Source organism: Suncus etruscus, assembly GCF_024139225.1.
Source record: "Suncus etruscus isolate mSunEtr1 chromosome X unlocalized genomic scaffold, mSunEtr1.pri.cur SUPER_X_unloc_3, whole genome shotgun sequence".
Lineage (NCBI taxonomy): Eukaryota > Metazoa > Chordata > Mammalia > Eulipotyphla > Soricidae > Suncus > Suncus etruscus.
In genome coordinates this window covers 418,037-438,453 of record NW_026060323.1, presented here as the reverse complement: position 1 = coordinate 438,453, position 20,417 = coordinate 418,037, and the positions used below count along the sequence as shown (strand labels likewise).

Here is a 20,417-nt window from a genome sequence, read left to right as displayed (position 1 = left end):
TCCCTCTAGCTGTCCTATTAATCACTGCACCCACCCAGCTGCTCTTGGAGGAGCCCCTCTCCCTGCTCTCAGTGTTGATCACAATTAAAAAATCACAGTCACTCACTACATAGGACAAATGTAAAATGATTGTTGGCACTCCAAAGTCTAGCTTTATTAAACATAGACTGTTAACCTTTGAGGGTTCTACTCTGTTTCTCTTACGTTTTTTTAATTTCCATTTGGCGTTCGTTAAAAGAGAGGTGATCTTACATGGCGACTATAGCCCAAACCCTATATTTTAACAGGAATGGTAGGGAACATCTTATATGCCCAGTCATCTTATATGCTGGAAAATATAGTAAGTTAGGAAACATTTTATCCCTTTGACTTTTGTTGGTTTGTTTGTTTAGTTTTTGGGCCACATCCGGTGATGTTCAGGGTTACTCCTGGCTCTGTGCTCAGAAATCACGCCTAGCAGGCTCAGCAGACCATATGGGATGCTGGGGATTGAACTCGAGTTGGTCCTGGGCCAGCTGCCTGCAAGACAAACACTTTACCACTGCACCACCACTCTGGCCCCTCCCCTTGACTTTTGGGAAGAATTTGTAAAGGATGATATTCCACCTTTTTTGAAAGTTTGATATTATTCACCAGTAAAATCATCTGGTTTGAGATTTTGGTTTTTAAAAGGATTTTGATTACTGTGTCAATTTCCTTCTAGTGATCAATCTATTCAGATTTTCTTTTCTTTATTCTATCTTAGTAATGATGAAATTCTAAGAATTTATTGTTTTATCTAGGTTGAATTTGCTTGAAAGTTTTGGTGTTTTAAATTTTTCCCGTATATAGTATAGTACCTTCAAATATCTGCTATTTCTGAAAATGCCTCATATTCAGATTTTTAGGCCTAACTATCTGTTCTTTTCTGTTCTTCCTCACCAAATAAATATATGGTCAAACTTTTAGAAACAAGGGAAGAGGCTCTGCAAGAACTGTACTTGTTTCCTTTATACAGATTAGAATTCAGCTGCACTTGTTTGGTAGCAGAGTGCACATGAGAAGATGTGCCCTATTCCAGGCCTGCTGTTAGACTCTTTAAGTCATTTGTGAAGGCAGCAGATGCAGTCAAGCCTAAACTCCCCAGGACATTATTGGATGTTTGATTTACTGTAAAATTTTATAGATCATGAACCATGAAAGATTTTTTATCACACTAGAGGAATACTGTAGGACTGTCAAATACTGAGTCAAAAGTCAAAATCAATTAAAGATAAATGGAGGATCACCATTCTCAGGAACAGCTGACAATTACTTTCCAAAGGACTCTGAATAGCAGAGCCCATAAGGACATTTATTGCTAGATATGATTTTTGTACAGAATTATGTTTTAAACATTGATGACCCTTTATATGTCCACATGATTGTCTTTGTACATTCCCTCTCTCCATTAAGATTTTACAAGTTATACAAACTCTAAAATCTGAGGCAAGGATAGGTATCTTTCGAGACCAATACCACCCTATGTAATTTTCTACAGAAATGATATACTTAATATATTATACCTATTATGATATGCCTAATGTGATAGCCACTAGTTACATATTACTATCAGGAACTTGGAAATGTTTGTTGCCCATCAAATGAAGAACTTAAATTTAAATTCTACTCATCAACTTTTTTTTTTTTTTTTGGTTTTTAGGGCCACACCCATTTGATGCTCAGGGGTTACTCCTGGCTGAGCGCTCAGAAATTGCCCCTGGCTTGGGGGGACCATATGGGACACCGCTTGCAAGGCAGACATCTTAACTCTAGCGCCACCTCGCTGGCCCCACTTACAACTTTTTTGTTGTTTGTGGTGCTGGGGATTGAACCAAGAGTCTCATATATGAAGCATGTACTATACCAGTGAAACATTATTCCCGCCTCTTACTTAAGTTTTTTGTAATTAAGCTGATAGGCCATTGTATTAGACAGTGTATTTCTAGGCATAGCCCCAGAATGATCTTTCATTTCAGAGCAGTAACAGCTAAAATAGTTGGAGAGAGTACCAAAGGGAGGTCAGAGGCCAAAGGAATAAAGAGAAGCCTTCAATCATAAAAATGAATATCTAAGGACTTTATGCTCTATAGTCATATATTAAGGGTGAGATGGAAACATCATATTGGGAATAGCTGTAACTAGAAATTGGTCCCTCCATTTCTGAAAAGTTCACTTGATGGTGGTTCTTTTATCTGTGGTCCTGAGTACCTTTAGGAAAAGAAGCAAAGTGTTTGTATCTAGATAAATGAAAATTCTAGATTACACACTAGAATAAAAGAAGTTCTTACCCTGGGTCACTGTGCTCTATGATGAAAAAGATGGGGCCAGTTCTTTTTGCACCTAGATGAGAAATAAAACTCATGTAAGTAAAGGTCTTGTTAAAAATTTCTGTTGTTTTCTAAAGCAATTTCCTACCTGATCCTGCACAAGAATTCTTGGAAGCTTTCTAAGATGCAGATTTTGATTGCATAGGTTTAAGACAGACTCCAAGATTTTGCATTTTTCACTGGCTGCCAGGGGATGCCAGAACCAATTTGAGGAGGAAGGCTTTCAGAATTGTTAGGGTTATGTAACGGGCTCTACCCACTTCTCTTAGCTAGCACTAGATGGCAGCATGTGCCCCTTTGCTGTTAGCCTTTTCTCAGGCCCAAGAACAAGATCAGCCTTTATTTTTCTCATGCTTGTTTGTGTCGATTTGTTATTTCTCATAGCTGTGCTTTAAGCCTGTCAGGGTATGAACAAACCAGGTCCCTGAACCCTCTTCTTTCTGGTTCTGAGGTGGGGCACTTGCTGCTTTCTGTTCTTCCAGTGCAGGTACTACAACACAGGTGCACTGCACTGGTACCTTCTCTGTTCTGGTTTCTTCTGTAGATGCTTTGTAAATCAGAGGCCATGATTATTATCCTTCTGGCCCCCTACTCAGACTAGAGTGGTCTGTTCCTAGCCAATGCCAGCATGGACTTCAACACTATCTCCTTGATAATTCTCCTTTTTATCAAGGCAGTGTATTTTCTTAAAAGAAAACCTACAAAATACAGGAAATGAAAGACTAATTCTCCCTAAGCCCACCTACCTAAAAAAATAAAGTAAAAAGAGAATATATTTGTGATTTGGTCATTTTATACACCTTTGTATCTATGCATTTACATTTCCTCTAAAAATGATATATTTGAATTTAAATATGTATGTCATAAAGCTTATAGTTTTGTCTTTTATCTTGAAAGATAGATTCTTTTCAAAAAGGTGATGTCTTTTTAACATTTATGAGCCTATTGTAACAGATTTCTTAGACTTAACTTTATTTCAAATATGTTTATTTATTTACTTTTTATTTTTTTGGTTTTTGGGTTATACCCACAGCTCTCATGGCTCTGTGCTCAGAAATTGCCCCTGTCAATTCCTTCTGCATGAAAGGCAAATGCCTTACCTCCATGCTATCGCTCCGGCCCCTCTTTTTTGGGGAGGGAATGTTTATTTTTATTAAATGTGATTATCATATACATTTTTAGAGATAATGGTTTTTATAATTACACATGAAAAAAATTTTTTTGTTCTTGTTGTTTGGTCCTTCTGTCGCTATCTTTAAATTTATTTAAATATATTTTAAATTTATTTTCTGGTTTTGCACCCTGCCCAGTTATGCTCTGTGTTTAGAGATCACTCCTACTGGTGCTTGGTGGGACAGTAGGACAGTATGTTATTTGGGGACTCAAATTTGAGTTGGCCACATGAAAGATAAGAGTATCACGTACTGTGCTATCTCCCTGGGAGAAAAATTCTCTTAAAAATTATACAAATTTGGGCTGGAGCAATAGCGCAGTGGTAGGGCATTTGCCTTGCACATGGCTGATCCAGGATGGACCTCAGTTCAATCCCTGGCGTCCCATATGGTCCCCCAAGCCAGGAGGGATTTCTGAGCACATAGCCAGTAGTAACCCCTGAGTGTCACCTGGTGTGGCTCAGAAATCAAATATATATATATATATATACTCATATTTTTATTTTATCTTATTAAGACTGGAAAATCTAGAAAGAAACAAAATATTGGAGTAATAAACAAGTTTACCATTATACCATTGTCAGTATTTTAGCATTTTTTCTCCTATATAATTTTGGGTGGTTGATATCAGTCTGATTTTTTTCCTGGTGCCTGTTTTCTCTGCTCTTGATTTGCCTTCTTAACTATTCCAGACGACATGACTATGCTTTTATTTTACAACTGAATCAAATTCTCTGTTGTCAAGATAAGACTGTTCCTATATCCAGTGACTTTTACACTAAATAAATTTATGTTTTTAAATTTTTTTTATTTAAAGAAAATGCATCACATAGTTGATTGACATAACTTATCATAATACATTTGTTTCAAGATAAGGGAAAGCAAAGTTATTGAGAAAAAACCAGAAAGAAATGGAAAGAAAAACTAAAAAGTAAAAAGGAAGAGAAAAAAAGAAAGAGAAGAAAGCTCAGTAGCAAGTATATTTGTGGAAATATACTTCAATAAAGTCATTAATACAATAGCAGAATGCTTTAGCTTTTTTTTTTAAATATAAGAGATAAAAAAATACAACAAAAAGGTATATGTATGGCAGTTGTCGTTGTTTGCATAGGCACAGCAAAATTTGGGGAAAATAGAAAGGAAAAAATTTGGCCTAAAAACAGGGAGACCATACGGCCATAAGACCAGCTCCAGGCTCCAGGCATGCTAAGTTGTCTAATGCCAAAGTCTTTTTCTTTGGTCCCAGTAAAAGCTCTTCACAATCATGGTTGTTGCTGTCAGGTTTCTCTAGAGATCCTGGTTTCTGTACAGATCCTGTGTCTTAAGTCAGGATGTTACAAAGCGTCTTCTGGCTTCATTTCACCATTAGGTGGCAATGCAGAGAACCCTGCCCTGAAATTGCTGTTATCAAGTCATCAGGGTGTCAGTATGAACCCACTCTGGATTAAGTTGATGACAGGGCAGAAGAAGGGTCTTCCTGGTAGAAGTCTGATTCCTTAGTGCGGGTGTACTAAACCAATTTCTTGGTTGCTGTAATATGGTCTCAAAAGGCAGTTAAAGGCACGAGGCAAGGATACAGGAGGCAGGCCCCTATTTCTTGACAGTGAAAGAAGGGTTTGTTTGTTTATTTTTTCAAATGAAGGATCCTGTTTTTCTGTACTGTGAGATTTCATTGTTTTCCTGTGTATTTTAGGACAAAGATGGAAGGATCGAATCTAATGCTAGTCAGCAAGTAGGACCATGTGCATTTCATTGCTGAGTAGGCTTCCAGCTGAGGTGGAGTCAAATGTTTTCTATTGCTCTGGAGAATGTGGCACCTAAAAGTCTGTCACTTTAGTCCATTGGGCCTTTTCCTGGGATATTGAGGTTTATGCGTTTCCAGTGTACTGACTTGACTTGTGGAAAGGTGACCCAGGTGTGTGTCAGAAGGCACAATGAGTAATATTGCTGTCCCTCTAGGGTCCCCTTGGATTCCTTTCCTCTGTCGAGTGCTCTCTGACATGGGTATATTTTTATTTTGAAAAGCCAGCACTAACGGCTTATTAATAAGGAGAATACTGTTTCTTTTCGTACCATAAGACTCACTCCCCCCCCCCCCCCCGCCCCCAAAGTGCGTCTTATGGAGTGAATGCCATCTGGAGCTGAAGTCTGAGTGCAGGGGAGGAGAGCATCTAAAAACTACCATATTTGCTGGCGTATAAGACGACTGGGCGTATAAGACGACCCCCTAATTTTGCAGTTAAAACATAGGTTTAGGCCTATCTTCGCTGTATAAGACAGAACGTTCCTATGCTGCAACTGTATCTTCCACAGTGAGCCAATCACAACAAGCAAAGGTTAAAAGGTTCTACTGTAATAGACTCCTCTCTGACTCTAGTCAATATGAGCAGGCTTTTGACAGTGTAGATTCAGGTCCAGAACATTGTCTAATTTGCATGCGTAAAAAGCCTGCTTGGATTGGCCAAGTTAGAGAGGCGGTCCGAGCAGCCTGGCAGTGATTGGTGCAGGATCGAGTTGGAAAATTTGTTTTGTGGCAATATTCAGACAATTTTCGTTTAGCGGCATATTGAAACATTTTTCAGGATATACTCAGCGTATAAGATGACCCCCGATTTTCGGTTGAGTTTCTTTTGTTTCAAAAGTCGTCTTATACGCCAGAAAATATGGTATGTGTGTCTTATGGTCAGATGAGTCTTATAGAGCAAAAAAATATATGATAGTTCATAGGCTTAAGGACCCTGTTTTACTTAAACTTCTTCAAACCAAAGGTGCTAGATTGAGGATCTAACATATTGGTTGAGTATCTATCTTGTGTATATATGCATGCCTGGGAATAAAGCAAACCACTCCACCCCACCCCACCCCATTTGGGGATTTTTGTTCTCTTAACATAGCTTGTTACTAATACAGACTGAGAATTAAAAGCCCATTTTCTTTTCTTGGATGGGGATAGCTCTGACATGTGGTTCATTTCAAATCCTTGGCTGAGGGTCTGTTGCTGAGGAACCCGATAAATCTAGTGCATACTCAATTGAAAATTTTCTCATTGCCGAACATTTAATCTCGAAAGTGTTCCTACTCTGTTCAAGTATGCCATTGAATATGTGTTTACTTCTCTATGTGATGGTACTTTACTGTGGGCTAGGCCTTTTTTTTATTATCGGGTTGTGTGTGTGATACATAGTTCCTTTTCCCTTTGTTTTGGGACCTGCATTCATCAGTGTTTAGGAGCTGCTCCTGGCTCTGTGCTCAGAAATGATGCTTGGTCAACCATAAATGGTTCCTGGGATTAAGCCAAAGTTAGCAGTATGCAAGGCGAGCTCATACCTACTGTACTATCACTCTTTTCTTTTTATTTAAGGTAACATTGATTATAGACTATATTTTTGGGAACAGTTCCACATATCTTCAACATGGTATGTTACTGTAAATCTATGCTACTATAAATGTACTGTAGTGATATCAGTCATCATAAGCACCAAAATCCCTCTCTCCAGAGTGCTTCCTGAATATATACTAAACATAATATATATTTAATATATAATCAATAATCTAAAATTAGAACCCAATAAATATTTGCTTCTCTTCAATATTCCATCTATGGGTGTTTTCTACATGATTACTTTTTTTCAAATCAGTAGAAGTTGTGAGATAGTGTTGTTCTGTCTTTGACCATAGAAATGACTCCTTACTCTTGATTTTTTAAAAATAATATCTTAAGGGGCCAGAGCAGTGGTGCAAGTGGTAGGGCATTTGCCTTGCACACACTAACCTGGGACAAACCACGGTTCGATCCCCTGGCAGGGATCCCCCAAGTCAGGAGTGATTTCTGAGTGCATAGCCAGGAATAACCCCTGAGAGTCACCAGATATGGCTCAAAAAACCAATATATATATCTTTATTTAAGCACCATGATTATAAGCATGATTTTAGTTGGGTTTCAGTCACTAAAAGAACATCCCCTTCACCAGTGCAACATTCCCACCACCAATGCCCCCCATCTCTCTCCTCCCCGACCTATATTTGAGACAGGCATTCTACTTCTCTCATTAACATTGTCATTGTCATGGTAGTTTTCAGTGTAGTTATTTCTCTAACTGCAGTCACCACTCTTTGTGGTGAGCTTCATATCGTGAGCCCGTCTTTCTGGCCCTCATCTCTGGGCATTATTACAATTATGTCTTTTATTTTTCTTAAAACCCATAGATGAGTAAGACTATTCTGTGTGTCTCTCCTGCTTATTTCATCAGCATAATAGTTTTCATGTTATTCCATGTGTAGGAAAATTTTATGACTTCATCTCTCCTGACAGCTGCATAATATTCAATTGTGTATAATGTACCACAGTTTCTATTTGTTGAAGGGTATCTTGGTTGTTTCCAGATTCTGGCTATTGTAAATAGCGTTGCAATGAATATAGGTGTGAGCAAGACATTTTTGTATTGCTTTTTGGGTTCCTAGGGTATATCCCTAGGAGTGGTATAGTTGGATCATATGGGAGCTCAATTTCCAGTTTTTTTTTTTAATATGGAACGCTTCATGAATTTGCATGTCATCCTTGTGCAGGGGCCATGCTAATCTCTGTATCGTTCCAATTTTAGTATATGTGCTGCCAAAGCGAGCACCAATGTCTAGTTTTTTAAGGAATCTCCATATTGTTTTTTATAAAGGCTGGACTAGATGGCTTTCCCACCAGCAGTGAATGAAAGTTCCTTTCTCTCCACATCCCTCCAGCACTGATTATTCTTGTTCTTTGTGATGTGTGCCAGTCTCTGTGGCATGAGAAGGTACCTCATGTTGTTTTAATTCGCATCTCCCTGATGATTAGTCATGTGGAGCATTCTTTTATGTGCCTTTTGGCCATATGTATTTCTTCTTTGAGGAATTGTCTGTTCATTTCTTCTCCCCACTTTGTGATGGGTTAGGTTTTTTTCTTGTTCTGTCAGTACCTTATATATCTTAGCTATTGGCTCCTTATCTGATAGGTATTGGGGGAATAGTTTCTCCCATTCTGTGGGTGGATTTTATTCTATCTCCTAGTCAATTAGACTTAGAGTGTTATATATGGAAGCCTTTCTATAAAATCCTTATCTCTGCCTTTTGTCCCACCTATGACCTCCAGGTGGGGTCGCTGTTGAGAGCCTAATAAATAGTTTCCGAGCGAGGTGCTCAGGGTCTTTTGGGGCAGCTAACTAATGGGCTGTAGGTTTTTGGAGCTGCTGGTAGGTTGACAAAGTAGTCTGCATCCAACCTTCTTGCCTTTTACCCTCCTTTCTGTGTGGATTATTTGCCATGGATAAATCTTACCAGGATCTCTTCCCCTTTCTAGGAGATAGGGGAATGGGAATCAATTTCTCATTCTGGGAACTCTTTGAGGATTCATCGATTACCAGTCTAGGAGTAAATCTGACACAGCAAAAAGTTTGAATAGATGGATGTTGTCATTGCATGAAGCCATTTTCCTCCTTCACTTTCATGCACTATGTCATAATCGTTGCTCTTTAGTGAACTGTGGTTTCAAACACCAAGTGTTTAATTTGCTCATGACTTTTAAATTCCTACAAACTCGAAGTCTTAACTAAATTCCTTTAACTTTCAATGACTTGCTGATCTTGTCTAGGCTCTTTCATAGCTGTGAGCTCTTTCACAGCTTATCCTATGCCCGCTCTTCTCCAGAAAACCAGTTAACACAGCAGGGAGTGGAGACCCAAGAGAATGAACATTAAACAAGGTCTCTTGTGCCTAGACTTTGAACCAGCATGAAAATCACATCTACTGTAGCCAGGACTCGAGGCCAGAATCAAGGGTGGAGGAGGGGAATCAGCTTCAGCTCTTCATGGAAGAAGCTATAGAGTCACAGGGCAAAGCATGTGGGTACTCAGAGGGGTGAATGCTGATCAATCTGCAATTGTCAATCAGTGGTTTCTGTTTTCAGAAGCTTTTTTTTTTAAACCTGGTTTTATTTTGTAGGATTGAGCAATTGTGACGGACCTGCAAGTGAGAGTGACCCTTTCCGGAAGGCTGCAGATCATTTGGTGAAGTATTTAAACTCAGGAAACTGGTTATTGTCTAAAAACTTTCAGAAGCATGAAGTGGTTCAGAAGTTCTTGCACCTACTTTCTTCCTTGCAAGGTAATTTTTTCTTGGAATGTTCAATTATATTGAAGTAAATTTCTATTCATTAAAATACTTTTTCGTGTCTTTAAAAAATAGCTGTTGGGGCCGGCGAGGTGGCGCTACAGGTAAGGTGTTTGCCTTGCAAGTGCTAGCCAAGGAAGGACCGAGGTTCGATTCCCCCAGCGTCCCATATGGTCCCCCCAAGCCAGGGGTAATTTTCGAGCGCTTAGCCAGGAGTAACCCCTGAGCATCAAATGGGTGTGGCCCAAAAAACAAAAGATAATAGCTGTTAAAGATAAATGTAATGAATTACATATAAAAACTTTCTTTTTCTTTTTTTCTTTGGACCACAAATGGCAATGCTCAGGACTTATTCCTAGTTCTGTGCTCAGGGATCATTCCTGTCAAGGATGCTGGGGATCAAATCTGGTTGTGCTGTGTGCAAGGCAAATGCCTTACCTGCTATACCATCTCTCCAACTCCCCATAAAGGCATTTAAAAAAAAACAAAATTTCTGTGGTGGAAAGTCTCTTATTGGCCCTTGAACAACCAACATATTACTAATTTTATGTTCCTCCTAGAATTATCTTGGCTACAAAATCATTTTAAAATATCACAAACATTTTTCTTAGCATATTGGTTATTGTTGATATATAAAGTTTAGTAGAAACTGAATATTAATTTTTCCACTGGGTAGATAGAAATAACTTAAATAACCAAGATTTTGGTAGTCTAGGAAGATTCCAGAAATCCTTAGTAATTGCAGTTGAATAGTTTTAAATAGTCATTAGTATGGTCTGTAGAGCATTTAGCTGGTATTTTGTAGGTCAGAGATTTCTCAGTTTTACAAAGAATGCAGAAAGTCAATGCAATGTCCAGAGGAATATGCAACTCAGAATAGGTAGCAGGTCTTTTTGTAACTGTGGTGTTCGCATTTGAATCTTATCTGTGCCACTTAGCAGGTCTGTGATTTTGGATCAGTTACTTAACCCTTTTAAGCTTCCATTGCTTCCTTATGATCTTGATTGGGAAACTGATAGTGTCTTGCTGAAGTAGGACTGCCATTAGCTGTTAGGGTGGGGTGAAGCAAGATAAGGCCACCAATGACCCTTCTATTTTGGATGTGAGTGGGCCAAAGATAACTGTCACCCCAAAGACTCTAGGATAGGCTGCCTTCGGTGTTCTCTCATAGATGAGGGCCATTCTGTGAAAACACCCTTAGGAGAAATCCTTTGCCTGCTGGACTTAATACCTCTGACACAATACCTATGAAGACTGTCCTCAGTCTTCTGGACTCTAATATGCAACATGAGGTAGTGGGCTTTGGTGGGCTTAGGAGAGACCAGGCAACGAGTATGCTTTTTCTTGACTGTCCTGTGTGCTTTCTGGTTAATGCTCCCTGGAGATTATGCCTGTGGGTGTGGCACTTCTTGCTCCCACTTTATTTCATTTCATTTCTCTTGTTTATTCCCGATCCTTACTTCCTATCATTTCTGAAGTTCCTATTCAAATTCTTGTAGCGTCTTCAATCTACCAGTTTTCTGGGTTTCTTTCCTCTCTCTGTCCCCCATCCCCTTTATCCTTTACTTGCCACAGGACAGTATAGAGCTGTTTGCATGCAAATCAACAGACTCCAATTAGCTTATACCAAGAAAAAGTGGTCCTTTGTGACTTTTATCCTAGGAAAACAAGACTCAGCTTTAGGTATAGCAGGATTTGAGACCTGACTGCTATCTGCAGACCTCTCTTTCTCTCTCATTCTTTTGCCATGGCATCAGGGATTACAAATGCTGGTACATCTAGACTCATACTAAGGCAGTGGAATTAGTGCCACTGGAACTGAAGTTGAGCCATTGTCCCTGTAAAGCAAGTAGGTGATCTGCCATTGTGCCACATCCCATGGCTCACAGAAGGTTTTACATATCTCAGTGAGTGTTTATTTTAGAAAACGTAGAAAAGCTGGGAAGCAAGCTCTATCAAGTACAAGTAACATTGCTCTAATATCAATACTTTGGGCTTCATTTTTTTCAAATCTACCTCTCTGCTTTCTTATTGGTAGAGATTGAAGACAAAATGTTAATAGACTGAATTTATAATAAACAAATTTACTTTTTATGATTGAAAAAATATTTTAATACTTTTCCCCCCACCCCTTTAATACTTTTTATTGTGACCAATGTGAATTACAAATTTTTCACAGTTATATTTAAGGTACATAGTGACAGTGAATCACGGCATTTCCCACCACCAGTGTTGACTTCCCTCCACCCCTGTTCTCAGCTTGTTTTTCATACATCCACCTGTAGCCCCCTGAACTGTTAGTGTAACAGGTCCCTTTTACAGGTCCCTTTTGTATAGTTTGTTGTAGTTTGGGTGTCTTGATTCTGTTGTCATTGACTTTAGGTTGGACATTTTTTATTTCCACTCAATGTTCATGAGACTGTTTGCCCCTGATATCAACAACTTTTCTTTTTAATTTCTTCCTCTTTTTCTGCAATTTATGAGGCAGAGCAAGAAGATTCATGTTCTGTTAAAAATAAAAGGGAAGGATTCCCTGTCTAGAAGCTATAAATATGAATTTAAAAAAAGAAAAAGAAAAACCCAAACAAAATGAAACAAAAAACAAGACAAGGAAACAAACAAAAACCAGAACAACAACAACAAAAAGGAAGGAAGAGGGGGCTGGTGTGGCATTTTTTTTTTTTTTTTGCATAGGCACAGTAAGCATTGGGAAATTGGAAAGGAAATACCCTTGGCCTAAAGAGATACAGGGTTTCTCCACTCTTGAAGCATACTGTCATGGGATCAACTACAGATCCAGGCGTGTTCATTGTCACATCTCTGGGTCTTTTTATGGTGCTAGAAAACGTTTTGCTCAGTTATGGTTGTCAAAGTCAATCCTCTGTAATTAGAGGTCTTGATTTTTGCACAGATTCTAGGTCAAAGTCTAGGATAGAGTCTTTCTTTATGGTTCCAGACATTCTGCTCAGTCCCAGTTGTTGTAGTCAGTCTTCTGTAATTAGTGATCTTGGTTTTTGCACAGGTCAAAGGACAAAATGTCTACTGATTTTATCTCACCATTTGGTGATGAGATAGGGCAACCTGCCCTTAGATCAAGTTGTTGCTATTTCCTCTTTGTCAGGATGTATGAATATATGAATCTAGCCTGGTGCAAGTTGGTGCCAGAGTGGTATTAGTGGGGGGGTTTGATTCCTGGTGCTGTTGCCAGGAACTGTGTCAATTCTAAAGTTGGGACACGGGGTTCGGGGATGAATGCTCAAAGTCTACTCATATAAGATCTATGTCGAGTCCCCATGACAAATGTTCAGGGTGGGAGGCATCCCTCTATTATAGAATTTATGGGTTCTTAGCCCTAGTAGATAAGAGCTTGATTCTGTATATAAGATTTCCCGCATTTTAGTGTGCCTCTGCAAAAGGGAATGATGCCGTATTATATTGTTGGTGCGTTTGGGGGTAAAAATGACATACTGTACAACATCTATGCCCTGATGTTGATCTGAGCTATTTTCCTAAGCACGTCTTTTCTACTAATATTTTTCACTAAGCAGAACCAAAACGATCAAAAAAGAAAGTAAAAAAGAAAAAAGGAATGGAGGAGACTGCCTTTACATTTGGATCTAAGAGGTATAACTATTAAGGAATTAAACATATAAACAAAATATAGATATCCCCATTAAGTCTTTTGAGCTAGTCTTGGAGGGGGGATACAGGGCACATTTTCATCTCACACTATGGTCTTATTGAATTGCGAAATGGTTCAGAGCAGTAAGGGATCAGGTAGTGTCCTCGAGCTGAGGGTCTTTCTGGAGCTGAATCCAGTAGTATGCAACAGTCCACATTGAGGGGTGTGTTTGTGTGTCAGAAAAAGGAACGCATAGAATTATTCATCAGGAGTGGTGGTTGCAGCTTCTTATCGGGGCAAAAGATGGGAAACTGAGAGGGTGTCCTTTTTCTTTGGGAGCTGGTGGTGGCTTTTTGGGGCAGGAGGTCTGTCTCGGTTCCTAATGAGTTAACTCATTAGAAAGGGTGAGATAATGGATCAGGATTGAGAGAGGGAGATGATAGAAGGAGTTCTGGATGGGGTGGAGTATAATATATGAGGGCCTATATACAATATAGGTGTGGATGTTTACAATATAGATTAGGCAAACATAGAGGAGTCCACTGCATACAAATGCATGCCCATTTATAGACAGATATTAGAGATCTATTCATAGGTTGTAGGTGGGGCCTGACCCTTATGGGATGAGTCAGAGCACTTAAGACATAATTGAATTAAGAAAAAGAATAGATTAGGGGAAAATAGGAGAGAAAAAACAGTAAATAGCTAAATTGGGCCAGCACCTCAGAGGGGAAAGGTTTCTAATTTTAGGTTTCTAATTTTATCAATGGCAGGGGTGAACTTTGCTAAATGAAACTTTCAGGGTTAGATTGTGCATGGAACATTTTAGGATAAACATAATTTTCACGTTTAGAGTACTAAGTAATATGGTAGTGAGCACTATAAGAGGAATCTGCCCTATGTAGTATCATCCACTATGTCTTGTTCACTGAGCTTTCCTGAAAAGAAACTGACAGCATGGGCATTCTGATCTGATAGTAACATAGCTTGAATTGAAAAAGAAAAATGAAGGAAATAAGAAAAGAAAAAAAGAAAAAAATACTGTAATTTGCAAAAACATACTCACTGAGTGGGACTGAGTCTATGGTGTGCAGTTGCCTATTTCAGTGGTCTCAATGGTCATCAGCTTTAGGTCATAGTAGAAGACAATCAAAAGCAAATGGGCAAATTGGAATATTTTATCAAGACATTGTCATAAGTAAGCACTGTATGTGGAGTCTAATGTGACAGAACACAGAATCGCAAAATTAGGGTGTCCAACCTATATCTCCAAGAACCTTTGTGGACAAAGAAGCTGAAGAGTTAATTTATATACATAATAAAATTAAGGAATTAATACATACTGCTAGCAAGCACTGCAGTGGTAGTTCCTGGCTTCCAATCATATGCACCTTATTCTGTAGATAAAAACATTAGAACATTATTATAGGCCTTTGTAGTTGAGAGGTTGATTAAATACCTGCTTGATCTAAACAGTTGTTTCCGTTGTTGCAGGTTTCTTTGTGGTATAAAAGAGAGTAAAGGCTTTGTGTTAACTCCTCTTCTGCTTGATTTGATTACTTCTCATTATACCATTATATATATTTATAAAAGCTTTCGGTGTTTGGAGTATCTACCATTTACACCATTGTGTTTTTTTTTTTTGAGGAGTACTATCTGTATATATGGTTTATATTCTGAATATCACATATAAGTGATACCATTCTGTATTTATCCTTCTTCTGGCTTACTTTATTTAACATAGTATTTTCTAGTTTCATCCATGTTGCTGCAAATTGAATGGTTATATGATTTCTTACTGCTATGTAGTATTTTATTATGTATATGTACCACAACTTCATGATCCAGTCATCTGTTGTTGGACACCTAGATTGATTCCAGTTCTTGGCTGTTGTACTTTGTGCTGCAATGACTAGTGGTGTACATACATACAATTGGATGAATGTCTTTCTATCTTGGGGATAGATACCCAGGAGGGTGATTTCAGATCATATGGCAGCTAAATTCTGTGTTTACTGAGCACTCTTCATACTGCTTTTCATAGGGGTTTGACCAGGGAGCATTCCCAACAGTGGATAAGAGTTCCTTTCTTAGTACATCACCGTCAGCAGACTTGGTCCCATTGTTTTTGTGGTACCTCATTGTTGTCTTCATTTGGAGTTCCTTAATGAATGATGGTGAACATGTTTTCATGTGTCTATTGGCTAGTTATTGTTCTTCCTCAGAGAAGTGTCTATTCATTTATTCTCATTTCTCTATTTTTTTTATTTTTGTGGAGCTGATCTTTGTGAGTACTTTGTATATCCTAAATATCTGACCTTTGATGTATTGAGTGCAAATATTTTTTTTTCCCATTCTATTAGCTATTTTTTTAGTTTTAGCCCAAGTTTCTTTTGCCATACAGAAACCTTTTAGTTTGATGTAGTCCCATCTGTTTAGGTTTGATGCTATAGCTCTTACCATTGGCTTTTTATTTTATTTTATTTTATTTTATTTTTATTTTTATTTTGGGTCACACCTGGCAGCATTCAGGGGTTATTCCTGGCTCTATGCTCAGAAATTGCTCCTGGCAGGCTTGGGGTACCATATGGGATGCCGGGATTTGAGCCACCGACCTTCTGCATGCAAGGCAAACGCCTTACCTCCATGCTATCTCTCCGGCCCCACCATTGGCATTTTTGTGGTATAAGTCTTGGAGTGTTCGGCCTATATTTTCCCCAGTGAACTTTACAGCTTTGGTTCTGATTTCAAGGTCTTTTTTTTTTTTTTTTTTTTTTTTTTTTTGGTTTTTGGGCCACACCCGGCAGTGCTCAGGGGTTACTTCTGGCTGTCTGCTCAGAAATAGCTCCTGGCAGGCACTGGGGACCATATGGGACACCGGGATTCGAACCAACCACCTTAGGTCCTGGATAGGCTGCTTGCAAGGCAAACACTGCTGTGCTATCTCTCCGGGCCCTGATTTCAAGGTCTTTAACCCATTTTTAGTTGACTTTTGTGTAAGATGTGAGGTATGGGTCAATCTTTAATTTCTTACAGGTGGTTATCCAGTTGTTCCAAAACTATTTGTTGAACTGTCTTTGTTTCATTTTACATTCTTGGCTCATTTGTCAAATACTAGTTGACCATATATTTGGGGATATATCACTGGATATTTTATTCTGATTCATTGGTCTGAGACTCTTTTTCCAGTATAATGCTATTTTGATCACTATGGCTTTATAGTAAAGCTTCAGGTTAGGTAAAGAAATGCCACCCAGTTTCTTGTTTTTCAATATGGATTTGGCTAACCTAGGTCTTTTGTGGTTCCACAGAAATTTATAATTGATTGTTCTGTCTTTAAAAAATGATATCTGAGGGGCAGGAGAGATATCATGCCTTTCATGTAGAAGGATGACAGTTCAAATTCTCGAATCCCATATGGTCTCTTGAGCCTGCCAGGAGCGATTTCTGAGCAGAGAGCCAGAAGTAACCACTGAGCACTGCTGGGTGTGACCCTCCCACCCCCCAAAAAAGATATATAAGCAGTATTAACTGGGATAGTCATTACTCTGTTTGCAGAGATTAGGTATAAGGATAGATTATGTATAAAATTAATAATTGAAATTAACCATATTTTTCTCCTGACCATATGCTTCCTGATACTATCTCCCTGCATTTTAATGTCCTGTAAGCAGGTTATAAAACATTTAAATTAGGCATCTTTTTCTTTTTTTAATTGTGATTTAAGCCTAAACATTCACAAAACTACTAATAACAGAATCTTAGGCTTTTGCCCTTTTTGATTCAGTAGAATTCTCTCACTGTGTTATTCTTTCAGAGGACTCAGTCAGATTCTGTTCTTCCAAGTCTAGCTGTATTCTCCTTAGGGTATTTCTAATAGACCCAAGTAATTTACACTGACTTCCATGAGTCAAAGTAATTAAGTACTTTCTTCACTTTTCATGCTTAGGCCTACTCTTTAATAATCAACTGTGACTTATGTATATTTGTGTTGGGTTGTGCAAGAAAAGTGGACATTTTTTCACTGTGCGGTGTATTCTTTTGTTTTGGAAAGAAATTCCTCCTGATCTGATTTGTGACATTAATTATGACTGTGCCAACGCCTTCATCAAGTTCTTACTAGAAAGACAGAAGTGGCCAGAAGTGCTTCTTCTGCTGACCCGCAAAGTGAGTGGGGAGCCCCCCTTTGGAAACTGTGTCCTCAGAGACTGCTGCTTCTCAGACCTCGACCTCTGCTCTGTCATTCCACAACTCAGCACCTGGGACCAGCGAAGGACCTTTCTCCTGGGCTGCCTGATTGATGGAGGAGGTAAGAACCAGGAATGCTTCCTGGAGAGCTGTCCAAGGTTCTGGGCTCTCTGCCTGCTATTTTGTCCCTCATTTGCTCACAGAGACTCCTTTCATTCCTGCCTTTTCCCCTTGTCCTCTGTCATGTTTCAAACCTGTGATGGAAGTTGTGTGCCCCTGTAAGAACTCTACAGTGTAGGGGTCCTCTTTACTCTCTTGGGTGAGAAGATGCCTGTAGATGGGAGGAAGGTCCTTACCTTTGGGTCATTTTCTCCTGGCTGTGGAACATTTCCCCTCATGCAGCACTATAGTGTTCTCTTCCAATCAGTAAATGGGAATTTTGTTTTTAAAGAAATAGCCAATAATCGGTGGGTGGAAACATCTGCCACAGTAATCAGCACACTCACACTTGGCTGACTGTGTGTCTGGAGTGCATAGACGTCTTGCTGGATTGGGTTTTATTATTATACTTGAGAAACACCAACCTCCTCCGTCCTCATTCCCACTCCCTAATGCCTCTACTGACTCTGCAGCCTTGGGTGTGCTATTTATGCTTGTAGCTCCTTATTTTGGAAATGAGGATGCTTCAGAGTCATTCTTTCTTGGGGTGATTTGGATATTAAATGAGTTTGTTTAGATAGTATCTTTGGAAGAGCTCTTTGGCTATGTGGTTTACTGTAGCTTTGCAATTAAGAGGAAATGCCTTTCTGAGGAGGGTAGCATTGGGCCTTAGCTCTAAGTGCCACACAAAGTTTTTAGGCATTGGTCCTCTGCATAGCTTGTGGGAATTAGTTGGACTATCTTCTCTTCTTTTTTTCTTCTTTTTTCTTTCTTTTTTTTGTTTTTTGGGGGACCACACCCAGTGTTGCTCAGGATTTACTCCTGGCTGTACACTCAGAAATCGCTCTGGCTTGGGGGATCATATGGGATGCTGGGGAACACTGGGGGATCCAACTGCAGTCCATCTTAGATCAGATGGGTGCAGGGCAAACACCTTACTGCGGCACCGCCACTCCGACCCTATCTTATCTTCTTTATTTCTTTAAGCTCACTCCTTTCATGGACAGTTACTAGTTCTGCATGGCACTATGGCGTAATGTACTTCTTGGTTTTGTTTCTTCATTCAACATTTACTGAGATTGTCCTTGGGATGAAGTGCTAGGGACTAAGTACAGAGGAGTATGCTGGAGGTGACATAGGGATATTACAAAGAGCATTGAGCCCTTTGTAAGTTTTGGGGAGCAGGAACTTTGTACATTAGTACTATAGAGGTTAACACTATTTTAACTGTGATGCCTAAACTATAATACATTTTTAAAAAATATTCAGAAAGGAAGAGAGGCACATGAATGCACACTGTGGGTGGGGGCACAGTGCAGAGGACTGCAGATGGATGGTGAGTGGAAGCTAGGGATCCTGCAGGAAAGACAGCATTACTTAGTATCAGCTCAAAGGAAGGTGAGAGGGGGAAGAGAGAAGCCAGGCATGGTGGCAATGGAGAGTCACACGGGGCATTCTCTGTTTCAAAGTTCACAGAGCATCCTGGCTGCTAACTCTGGATTCCCTGCCTGGAATAAGAATCATGCTTTTACCTGTTGGCTGCTCTGTCCACAATCCAAAGCTCTGTGTAGGAAGTGGTCTGTGGTCATGTGGGTGCACAGGAAGGGAAACTACAGAAGTGGCAGAGGCCTATTCCAGAGACAGAGTGTTTGAAGGAATAGGACCAGGATGGTGGCAGCGGGAGGGGCCTGTTCTTACCTTGAAATAAGTGGTAGAAGAGCCCCTGCTGCTAGGAGGCCCCAGTGAACCTTGTCTTGGGCTGTAGCTTCCAGGTCTTACAGCTGCCCTTTTTCTTTACCCCTTGTAGCCTTACTCGAGGGTCTCCAAGAAAGGCCTCTCTCCGTGTGCCTCCAACATGAGGACTTTGAGTTGGCTTTTGTTCTGCTGAGCAGGGGTGCAGATCCACGCTGTATCTCTCTCATGGAAGGTGACACACCTCTGCATGCAGCACTTCACATTTTTTTAGACATCCAAGGTGAGCTATTTGTTTCCCACCACCATGGGGTGGCTGGCTGGGAGAATTGATGCTGTGCCTTTTGAGAAAATCATCTTGGAAAAAGAGGGTGGTAAGCTCACTTCAGATCCAGGCTTCTGTGTATCCCCTGACCTCTTCCCTGCAGCTTGATAGGGAGAAGTAACTGACACTGTGAATTGGGTGTGGGGGCGGTCAAGAGATCCTTAAGTTTAAGAGTTGGTGATCCATACTGGACAAATACGATCATCTTGTTTATACCATTTTCAAGGTTGCTGACATGAAACATCTTACTAAACTATTAAAGGTGGCTTCAGGCTTCTCGCCCTTGGCATGGTTGACATTTATCTACATCATTATTAAACAGTATTATGGTAATTTTCCAGTTCTGTGATTTTTTGATGTGTTTTGCAGTATCCTTACTGCCACCTATCGCTTAATGCTATAGCCCTTTTCTACAACAATCAGAACATTGATTGTTGAATATTGATTGGTGTTATTATTATTATTATTATTATTTTTTTTTTTTGGTTACACCTGGAGACACTCAAGGGTTACTCCTGATTCTGCTCTCAGAAGTTGATCAGTATGGGATGCTGGGATTCAAACCAGGGTTCGTCCTGGGTTGGCTGAGTGCAAGGCCTTACCACTGTGCTATTGCTCCAGCCCTCAACATTGATTGTTTTAAACATTGCTAATACCCCAAGAGAAGCAAATAACCTCCAACTGAAAAATCAATGCTACTTAACAAATATAGAATAGTTGGGGGAAGTGGCAGAGGGGGAGGGTTATAAAGATGTCCCAAGCTGGTGTCCCTC

The 20,417-nt window shown here is 39.6% G+C and overlaps 1 protein-coding gene and 1 non-coding gene across 2 annotated transcripts in view; one reads left to right on the top strand and one right to left on the bottom strand.

Moving 5' to 3' along the window:
- LOC126000613 (TPR and ankyrin repeat-containing protein 1-like) overlaps positions 1-20,417 on the top strand; it is a 58,205-nt gene that overhangs the window by 6,017 nt on the left and 31,771 nt on the right. Inside the window, 3 exon segments of the mRNA XM_049767823.1 lie at positions 9,491-9,652; positions 17,335-17,589; positions 19,435-19,602. Of these exon segments, the coding sequence (XP_049623780.1) occupies positions 9,491-9,652; positions 17,335-17,589; positions 19,435-19,602 (585 nt within the window).
- LOC126000623 (U6 spliceosomal RNA) lies at positions 8,042-8,145 on the bottom strand. Its single transcript, XR_007492821.1, has one exon. It is a non-coding gene; the product is annotated as a U6 spliceosomal RNA (small nuclear RNA).